Source organism: Phocoena phocoena, chromosome X, assembly GCF_963924675.1.
Source record: "Phocoena phocoena chromosome X, mPhoPho1.1, whole genome shotgun sequence".
NCBI classification, from domain to species: Eukaryota; Metazoa; Chordata; class Mammalia; order Artiodactyla; family Phocoenidae; genus Phocoena; species Phocoena phocoena.
The window spans coordinates 114,829,680-114,840,584 of record NC_089240.1 but is presented as its reverse complement, the minus strand read 5'-3'; the positions used below and the strand labels follow the sequence as shown (position 1 = coordinate 114,840,584).

At 44.6% G+C, this 10,905-nt stretch overlaps 1 protein-coding gene across 1 annotated transcript in view; it reads right to left on the bottom strand.

Annotated features, from left to right (window-relative positions):
• Window positions 1-2,459: 2,459 nt before the first annotated feature.
• The window catches only part of VGLL1 (vestigial like family member 1), an 83,305-nt gene continuing 74,859 nt past the window's right edge, over window positions 2,460-10,905 (bottom strand). Inside the window, exons 4-5 of the mRNA XM_065900272.1 lie at window positions 3,516-3,667; window positions 2,460-2,646 (exon numbers count right to left, since the gene is read on the bottom strand). Coding sequence (XP_065756344.1) covers window positions 2,460-2,646; window positions 3,516-3,667 — 339 coding nt within the window. The remainder of the gene's footprint in view (window positions 2,647-3,515; window positions 3,668-10,905) is intronic.

The window sequence follows — 10,905 nt, the reverse complement described above, 5'->3', positions numbered from 1 at the left end:
ATCCAAAAAGAATAATATTAATTGACTGTATATGTAGTGTAGTAGTTTGCTAGACTGCCGTAACAAAGTACCACAGACTGGGTGATTAAACAACATAAATTTATTATCTAACAGTTCTGAAGGCTAGACATACAAAATCAAGGTGTCTGCAGGGTTGGTTTCTTCTGAGGATTATCCTCGTGGCTTGTAGATGACCATCTTCTCTCGTGTCTCCACATAGTCTTCCCTCTGTGTGCCTCTGTTTCCTAATCTCTTCTCATAGGGAACACCAGTCATATTGGATCAGGGCCACACCCATGACCTTTTTTAACTTAACTACTTCTTTAAAGACCCCCATCTCCAAATACAGTCATAAGTACTGGGGGTTAGGACTTCAACATATGAATTTTGAGGGACATAATTTACCCCATAGCATGTTGTCGTTATTTCTTTTTTTAAAAAATAGTTATTTATTTATTCTGGCTGCTCCGGACCTTAGTTGCGGCATGCATGCAGGATCTAGTTCCCCGACCAGGGATCGAACCCCGGAGCCCCTGCATTGGGAGCGCGGTGTCTTACCCACTGGACCACCAGGGAAGTCCCGTCTTTCTTTGTTTCTACAATAAACAGGAATGAGCAACTGACAGTGGAGTGGGATGGGAGCAGTGTAGAGGAGCGGAAGAGTGCAAACAAATCCAAGTGTAGGGCTGCCGAGTGAAGGGAAAAGTGTTTGTTAAGTAAGAGAACTCAGATCTCAAGGAGGAAATCATGCACCATATAGTTCTATTTGCACAAAACCCAACATTTCATAAGAATAGATGAATGTTTCATGAAAACTCTCCACGTGCATGAATTGATATTATATTTTACTGAAAATATGTGCTCTTCTGAATCCAGAAAAGGATAATCATGCCTTTTTTTTTTTCAATCTTTTGGAGCTTTCCAATATAAAATTCCCCAAAGCTCTTAACTTTCAGGGAAAAAATGGTAACAGATTATCTCAGAAATTAAAAGAAAGATATAACGGCATCCAATATTTCACCACTGAGAACATAATAGAGATGTTATAGACCTCCTATTCAGACGCTCCTAAGATGTGGTTTGCTATGGCTGACCTTGAAAAAATAGAGGTCTTACCTATCAAGGGTGGACTGGCAAGAGGAAGGAGTCCATCATGAGGGGGGGATGGAGAAAAACAACTTGGTGATGACAAAATTGTCTTGGATCAGTCCTGCAGTTCACAAAGATTAGGAAGCTATTTTTAAAAAATATTTATTTATTTAGGATGTGCCGGGTCTTAGTTGTGGCCTGCAGGATCCTTAGTTGCAGCTTTCAGACTCCTTAGTTGCGGCATGCATGTGGAACCTACTTCCCCAACCAGGGATCGAACCCTGGCCCCCTGCATTGGGAGCGTGGAGTTTTACCCACTGGACCACCAGGGAAGTCCCTAGGAAGCAATTTTAGGTGCAGCCCATTTGTTTCGTGAATGCAGGGTTAGGCTATTTGAATCCAGCTAGCTACTGGGGATGTAGGCTTTGCTCAACCAGAATCCCATTTGGGGAAGGTCTGGAGCCCTAGACCAATAGCCTGATGGGTGTCTCTTTGCAAGGAGCCCTGCCCAGGCAGGGTCATTACAAGGGCACAGAGTATCAGGGAGAATTGGAGGAGGGAGATGCTGAAGGAAGGAGTGAGAGGAGCCACCCAAAATACACTGCCAATGTCACCCACTGTTGTGGTTCAGGCCAGCCTCGGGTTTAGAGTTCTATGGGGGAATTAGAAAGTGAGTGCTGAGTCACTTATGCAGAGTTGCTAGAAGACGGAGGTGGGCAATTCTGAGTTTTGGTGTCACAGAGTATGGCTTCTGGTGGGGCACAATCTAACTAACACTCTGGAATTCAACAACAAACACTGGAAAGGCGAAAGAGAAATACTTGGTGCACGGATGTTTTAACTCGTAGGCTTAACCTTCAACTTGGTGCTTCTGCTTTTTTTATGTGGTGGTCTGTCGGCAGGCCAGTTTTTCATCACAGGATCATTCCTTACTTGAAGCAGCATGATAACTTATGGAGTGTTGCTACATGCCAGGTTCTAAGTGCTTTACAAACAATAACTCAGTTAATCCATGAGACAGAGGAGGAAATGGAGGTACCCAAAGATGAAGTAACTTGCCTAAGATTATAGTACTAACAAGAATCAGAGCCAAGGACAGAATCCAGGCAGCCTGACCGCGGAGCCTTCGCTCACGATCACTGCAACTTACTCCTGCTTAGTCACTGCATACAAAAGAAGACAGTGGAGGCAAGCGATCCCAACTTTCCAGAACCATTGGGGGAAAACTTTCCTGGAGAGACTCATTTATCACATAGCTGAAGGCCAGCCCTTTATGTGTGGGAACTTACAAATTATACCCGCTGTTGGCTAGAAATCGTCATAAAATGTTACTTTCCAGCAGAAGCCTCTAAATACGTGGTTCCATCTTCTCAAAGATTAAATTCAAGACCAACACGATTCATGCGTTCGCTCCTCATTTGAGCGCTTGTGCTGTTCCTGCGGCCATTGAAGCCAACAGTGATGGTGTGGAGCTCCAGCTGAATGAGCATCTGGTCTGTGTAGGATGAGAGATTCCCAGTGCTGTGCCCGAATGCTGTAGCAAACCGGTTGGCATGTCTTCAGCTGGAAACACAGATGCCTTAAGGATGACTCCGGAATCAGGGAGACACGGTGATTCATGTTCAAGTGGCTCTGCCACTTACTAGCTCTGTGATCTTGGGCAAGTCAGTAAACTTCAATTTCCTCATCTGTAAAAGGGGGATAAAGATACTTTATATCTTCAGGGTTATGAGAACCCAGTGAGATAATGCGGGGGAAGCACAGTGCCTGGCTCCAGAGTGAGCCTTGTGTTCATGAACCAATCAGAAGCTTCCTTTCATTCTACACAGGAAACCCACCACTCTTAAGCACTGTGTGTCATCTCAGGGGCTCTGGTCTTCCCAGCTCTGCTCGTTTCTGGCTGTATGCTCAGCTCGTAGGTTGTCAGAAAAGCCTCTTCCAGTCCTGAGCCGAGCAAGCCCGGGTCTGTCTGAAAGGGAGCGATAACATGGGTTATTGGTTAACGTGGCTGGAGAATCATGCCTTGTACAAGGCAGGCACTCAATGAGCGGTGACTTGAACGGAGTATGCAAGAAGCCAGCTTGTTGATTCACCTCACCCTGCCTTGGTCGTGCCTCACTTTCTCCACCTGCACACGTGCCTAATAATACTCGCCACCTACACACTTTATTGCTATTGTGAGGGTTACTGTAGGCAAAGGCCATAGAGAGCGGGGGATCATTAGAAGATGTACATCTAACAAAGTGGAAACCTTTGAACTTTCAGCTCTGTGGGGTTGTCGTGTGGAGACCTGTTATCTTCATCTTTCAAACTCCTCTTCAGCCTTTCAATTACATTAGAAGTGAAGTGTTACCTTCCAGCCCCAAGCTGGTGTGTACAGATCCAGGAGTGCATTCTGGCCTCTGGCGGCCGGTACTCCAGCTTACCTCTCGCCAAAAGTACCTTGAGTGACGATGGTGACAATATAACGGGTGTTCCTTATCATGGCCACAGCCATATGCAATTTAATGTACAGGTGGGACAGAGGGTAGTCTTGTTTGCCCCGTAAAAAAATGTACGGAGTCTGAATTATCAAAGGCTATGGGGAGGTGAACAATTTATTTTCAGGAGAACTTGTTTTAAAATCATTTCAGTTCATTATTCTTTCACTCACTTTCCAAATATTTACTGAGCACCTATTATGTGACAGACACTGTTTTGGGCCCTAAAGGATACAGGAACGAACAAACCATACTTGACAGGATAGGCAAACGGTAATCAAATAAATAGATAAATTATTAAGACGATTTTAGATAGTAATGAGACTTATCAAGAAAATGAAAAGGGGTCACTGGTTAGAGAACGACCAGGGTGGGGGAAATGGTTTAGTCGGGATCATTGAGAAAGGTCTCATCTAGACAAGCTCATGTCGTTCTGGGGTTTGGGAACTAGAGGTCACAGAGGTTTGGGTGTCCACCACTAGAGATTCCTTAGCCTAGCTGGGATTCCCTTCAAATTGTAAATACAGCAAATTCCCTGGTGGTCCAGTGGTTAGGACTCCACGCTTCCACTGCTGGGGGCTGGGTTCAATCCCTGGTTGGGGAACTAAGATCCCACAAGCTACGTGGTGAGGCCAAAGATAATTTGTAAATCCTACCTAAGGGAGTCACACTTAGGACCACCAATACCTTCACGCGAATTTGGTGTTGAATCCTTTCCTCCTGTCCAGAGGGACGAAGCATACATGGGCCAGGGGAGTGAGTGGGGCATAGGATGAGGTGGGGTAGAGAGGGAGCCCTTCGTAGTCTCTGCATCATCATTTCCGCCTTCACATCAAGGTGCTTTACCCCTCAGGAACAATCTTTAGATGACGAGCAACTAGAAATTGGTTTGAGAGGTTTCCAAAGCCGTCGACATTGTGATCACTGTTGCCATACCTGCATTCTTCCCTTCCTATCAACAAACACTGGAAAAGCTCTGATTCATGGCGTCGGGCTTGCCATGCGGGCTTCTCGTTCTGAGTCAGAGTGGAAGAGCTCAGAGGCCTTCGGGTGGTAGGGCTTAGTAATGAGGAAGGAAACGGTTACTAGGAAATGAAGAGCTGCACTCATCAAAGTGATCGGCAACCGAAGAATGGTGACTTGGTTCTTTGTTACATGGTGGAATAGAAAAGAGTAGGTGTGTGACAGAACCAGACCCAGATGACCCCGCACTGCTCAAAGGGCCAATGCCAGCTTCCTATGAAGCTGCCTAGGAAGTAGGTGGGGGACAGCCCCAGTTGTATCTCCATGTTGTTTAATTTTTCTTTTCCTGAAATAAGCAATTTCAATCTTTAATTTCCATGTGGAAACACTCCCCACTCTCCCCTGCCCCCAAAATGTGGGTGTGTAGAAGAATAAGACTTTGCGGGCGGTAATCGGTGACCTGAATTTGGAAGTTTTACTCACAGCAGCTCTCCTCTCATCCGCCTTTGAATTGCTCTGTTTGTAATGGCTGCTCACTAAACTGGCATAGCAGCCAAAGTCAGTTGAACATTCTAGAAACATTTGGAACTCAGAAACAATGATACAGAGCACTTATCATATGCTTAGCTGTGTTGGAATCATTTTCTATATAATAACACATTTAATCTTCCAATAATTCCTTAAGGTAGCTCTCCTCTTACTATACCCATTTTACAGATTGGGAAACTGAGGCCCAAGGAGGTTAATTAACTTACTGACCTATGGATAGCAAGGCAGGATCTAAACCTAGGCAGCCCCCTTCCACTGCCTATCTCTTAATCATTATGCTATTCTTGTTTCTCCCACTGTCTGTGACGAGTGTTAACCAGCTCTCAGTGTTTCTAGCTGCTCTTGTGTGTTTTTGTTAAACTCTACCTGTGACGCTCATTTCATGTATTATTTATCTTCTCCCCAGCTACTTCCAGAAAAGATTGGAGGTGGTGACTTAGCCTCTAAGGATTCAACACACCTAGAACAATAGTTCACCAAATGTCTGGCTTATAATTATTTGTTACCCACCCACACATTTCCCCCAAGTGTTTTTCATACCTGCCTCTTCCTCAGAGAATCAAGGCCGTCAACTTTCTGAAGGCCAAATGAGCACCATAGTACTATCTGGAAACTATGAGTTGGGTGGGCACCATGCCCAGAGGTGGCCGTAGCAGACACTTTACCTTTCAGAGATGACTGATTTCATTTTCAGAAAAGCTGAGCCAAAGCAAAATTTTGCTGAATACTGGGATGAGATCCCAGAGTTTGGCTATTATATAGAGGAAGAAATCCTACCTGGGGCTCTTAGGCAGGACTTGATGCCTTAGCTGGCTTAGCTGTGTTGATGCCTTAGTTGGCTTAGTTGTACCTGGTTAGCTGGTTGAAGCAGTGTGCTTATAATGATAGGGTCATGAGTTTGCTACTAGGGGCAAAGATATGATGGCTGGGTGTGGTTTGGGTCTTGCTCCTAGAGACACTTGCTGAGGGGGAGAATCTGAAATCTTCAAACCAAAGATCCATGTACATTCCCAGAGGAGTAGGTCAAAGTGAAAATAGAAACCAGAGAGGCACATCCTAACTGACCTTTGTAGCAAAATGGGATGAGATAGTCTCTGGGAGCTAGGTGCCAAACTTGTACTTATTTACAATAATCCGCAGGTCAATTTCAAGATGTCTCCTATAGGGGCTTCCCTGGTGGCGCAGTGGTTGAGAGTCCGCCTGCCGATGCAGGGCACACGGGTTCGTGCCCCGGTCCGGGAAGATCCCACATGCCGCGGAGCGGCTGGGCCCGTGAGCCATGGCCGTTGAGCCTGCGTGTCCGGAGCCTGTGCTCCGCAACGGGAGAGGCCGCAGCAGTGAGAGGCCCGCATACCGCAAAAAAAAAAAAAAAAAAAAAAAAAAGATGTCTCCTATAAAAGAAAACGCAACAACAGTGCAACCTCGAATTCTATTTCCCCTTCCTCCACAGAGATGTCCTACCACTAGGGTCGTCCGGCACCTTCTTCTCTCCCTTCTTGACCACACTTTTTTTCTCCAACCCCTTCTTAAAATTCACTGATTCCATGATAGTAACCCATAACAAAGGGTTTTTACCTTGGGGAGGATTAAAACCTTGTCTTCTATTCCACGGAGAGAACAGGAGGAAATAAGCTTGGGAGAAGGGGGTTTGTCTGCTTACCATGGGCTCACTCCCAACATCCCCTCTGGTCCTTTATTCGGTGTCACTTCAGCACGTGGATCACTAATTTCGAGTGTATTTCTTGGCATGGTCGCCCATTGCTTCAAGATGCCAGTGTCTGTTTTCCATTGACCTGAGTATTTGTGTTTCCTAACAAAGCCCTTTGGGGCGTCTCACAGACCTAAGTCAGGTTTGAAACATTCGAAAAACGTGAACGATGTGAAACAAAAATCTAGAGGAGTTGTTTTCGAGTTTAAGTAAGCAAATGTCATACATTCCCATCTGGAACGCAGTTGTGCCTGGCATGGGGTAGCGGCGGTTCCCCGGGTGCCTCGTGGCCTTCGCAGGGAGCCCTTTCCACTGCTGCGCCCTCTAAACTACTGGAAGAGTCTATAGAGCCTGGACTGACTGAAGGGTGGCACTAGTTAAAGATGCTAGTCTTCACTGAGTAAGAGCCACTCCCTTCATTGAACACTGAGGGGAAGGCCCCTCATCTGAGCACACCAGGAGGTCAAATGAAAGATGAAAATGGTCTCCATTTAAGGAGCACTTGCTGTGTTCTAGGAGCTGCACATGGATTAGCTCTTTCTATCATCACAGCAGCTCTGTGAGGTAGAAAATGTTATGAATGTCCTCATTTTATAAGAAGCCGAGGATCAGAGGGCACAGGGGGCTCAAATGCATGGAGAGGCCACTGGCTGTGTCTTCTGGCACTGTCCTACACTGTCCCTCACAGGTCCCCAGTGCATGAAGGTGGGACTGGAATCGGACTGTAGGGACCGTTTAACCACCACTTGGATTTCCTCGATTCTAAGATACTATTGGGTATCTTAAGAGGCACCACTGGTTTAGAAAGAGCTCTGGGGAAAGAACATAAATCCCATGGTTTTGGTAAATTGCAGGAGTGTCAAGGTTAGGGTCGTGACTCTACCACTTAGTAGGTGTGCCCGTGAGACATCTTGGAGAACTGACTTCACCTTTTTGTGCCTCAGATTCCTCAACTGTCAAAGAGGGGATAATCTAATCCCTAGGGTTATAAATGAGTTAATATAGATTAAGCACTTAGAATGACACCTGGCACACATTAAGCTGTATGTAAGTGTTAGCCATCATTATCATCATCGTCGTCGTCATCGTCTCACCACCATCATAATCACACATTCTGATTTCAGAAATAATGAAATGTGGAAAGGTATTTTTTAAAAGTGACAAAATAGAGAAGATATTGATCTGATTCAATGGCTGCTGCTATGGATTGTGTGAGATGTCTTCTAATTTCATCAGCTATGTGTCCTAAGCATTAGTCACGTCTGCCACCCCCAGGATCACTTTTTTCCTAAAGTCCGAGGAAGAAGCTTTGCCCCCTCACGTTTGCTCTTCAGTCGGATGTCCATTGATCCGCCACCTCTCTGGGTGTGGGTCAGCCATTCTCCCACATAGGCCACTGCTCACTGCTGAGCCTGTCACCACGTGGGGCTCTTGGACAATGGTCCTTCCCAGTGTGCTGCCACTCTTCTGCCTGGGCCCGAGCTCAGAGCTGAAAGTGGAGCAGGCCCCGTTCCCCTTCTAGTCCTCACGGACTCCACCACGCAGAGTTCTGTAGGAGTATTGGAGGGTTGGGATTGAGGGTGAGTAGACAGATTACAAAGGGTCCTTTGTGGACACGTCCCGGTTCCTAGTCTCACTCTGCCCTATTGAAGGCTGTGGGCTTCCTTTCCAAATAAGGCCCCCATTTTCAGGACGGGAATGACTATCTTCCTGGAGATTCCACCCCACGATAGCAAACTTTGAGCACCTCCTATAGGCCAAGCACTGCTGTGAGCACCTTATCAGTATTAACTGTGGACTTCAACAATTAGGAAATGCGCACATTTCACACTTTAACATTTCTGCCACCAGGATGTCTCAAAATCAGTGACGTATGGAGTTTAAGGGGTAGTTTGGTTTTTTCTCTTTTAGTAACACATAAAATAATGGTCTGTCCTACAGATGATGATGTCTTAGTCTCAGTGAGACATGGAAATTTAATCCTCACAACGACTGCATCATGTAAGGACTATTTTTATCAACATTATACAGGTGACATATTTGAGGCTCCAAGTCACACAGCTAGTGAATGGTAATTGTGAACCTAGGCAGGCGGGTTCAAAAGCCTATACCTTTAGGACGTGATCTGCCCCTCTTGGGATCAACATAGGTCCCCATTAATTATCAAGGACGGTCCAGTCTAATTCAAACTGAGGAAGAGGAACATTTTCCAAAGGTTCTCGAAACCTGTCCAGCTGGCCCTGCCAACTTCCACTGTCACCCAAAGCGAGTGCCTGTGTTTTGTTTCCCCTTCTGCTTTCAGACTGTGCAAACCTATCACAGAGCCACCTACTCCGAGAGCTGGTAGAAGCTTTGAAATGGAAAGTTTTTTTCTTTATTTTCGAGGCTGGGTCAAATTCCAGGACAGGACTACCTCCTACAATCTCTGAAAAGGGAAGCTGGGTGAGGATTTACTAATTCTTCTGGGGTGTAGAGGTGACAGAACGGGCAGTGTCTGTCCTTCCAGTGGCATGTATTTGTGATATTATTATTTATTATATCTTATCTATTCGATGTGTCTATTTCATCCGCTCATTTCCTGTGAGCTTGTGACAGAAAGAAGGAAGTTTGACACCAGAAGCAGAGATTTATGTCTTCAAACTGTATCTGCATCAAGCAAATAAGAAGCCAGAATACTTCAAAGTGAGGATGGCCCATCCCAACCCAATTTCTAAAAATCGGAGGGAAACAACTATAGAATACCAAATAATTCATGAATTTCAGAGCAGTCTATTCTAAGCGTTTCCAAATGCTGCCAATTTGTGTACTTTCTTTTGCCAGGCAGGCCTTTGTAAAACAGGATTTTCACATCACCAGGCAAGAAAACAAGTTCAAGAAGAAACTTAATATTTTATTGTTAACATTAATATACCTAACACAGGGATCATGGGACTTCATTCCTAATATAAAGTGAGTGTTGTGGGGAATGCCTTTAAAAGAATACCTCACTGTTCTCAAGTTTAAATATCTTGTGATATATATCATATTTTGTACAAAAATGTAAATAAGTATTACTTTTTCTTGTTATATGTTGTACTTTTCAGTGGCAAGTAGAGTGATTTAGTTCCTCCATTTTCAAATTTTGTAGTAATGGCTAAATCAGCATATAAACCATATAAATCATATTTTTCATATAAATCATTTTTTTAGCACCAACTAATTGTGAAAAGCATGTAATGTTTTCTACTATTTGCATGAGTGCTCCGTAAGCCCATGTTGGAGTGCTAGCTATAGGTTATAATTTTCAAAATATTTAATGGTTAAATACATTTGAAAACTTCTAAAGGAGACACTGAACTTTCAAAAGGAGAGCTGAATAATATAAATTAGCTTCTATGAAGGTCAGCCTTGAAAAAGCTTGCCCTACCGTTGGTTCTGTCCTATACGGCTGCACTGGTCTTTTCCCTATGTTTCTTTACACTATTAGTTTTGGAAACATTTTACTGCTCTGTTTATCCTTAAAAATACTTTGAGATAATACCCTACAAGTTCTACAAATGCAGCTGTGATACGGAGCATCACTTGTGGGCCCGTCAAACAAGCTGGGCCACTTTCGAGTTTCCAAAACTAGTTCTGACTTACTGGCCACAGCCTGTCCCACATCTAAATGTGCCACTTCCCACAAGCGACAGAAGTTGCTCTGTTAAACTCTAACGACTCCTTGGCAGAATCTAACGCCATCATCCACGCATGTATCCCCTTATGCTTTCATTCTTCAAACTCGTGTGGGAAGACCGAGCGCTCTGGGATGGAATTTCACTACCACGCTTGACTATCTTTTGCTGGGATTTTTATCTTTGTGTATTTCATGACTCATCTCGTGATGAAGCAAAGTTAACTGGAAGTTAGGGTGTCTAATATTTTTCCTTCACTTGAACAATTTCTCACTAGTCCAAGAAAAAGTCTTTCTGCAGTTCTGCCACTTTGAGTTTTGGGGAAATGTGAATTTTAGTAGATTCGCAGATATGGGCTACTATCACCACAGTAAATTCTAGAATTTTAGAAGTTTCAAGACCTCAAAAAGAAACTCCGTACCGTTTAGCTATCACTCCCCTACCCCACCCCCGCTCCCAGTCC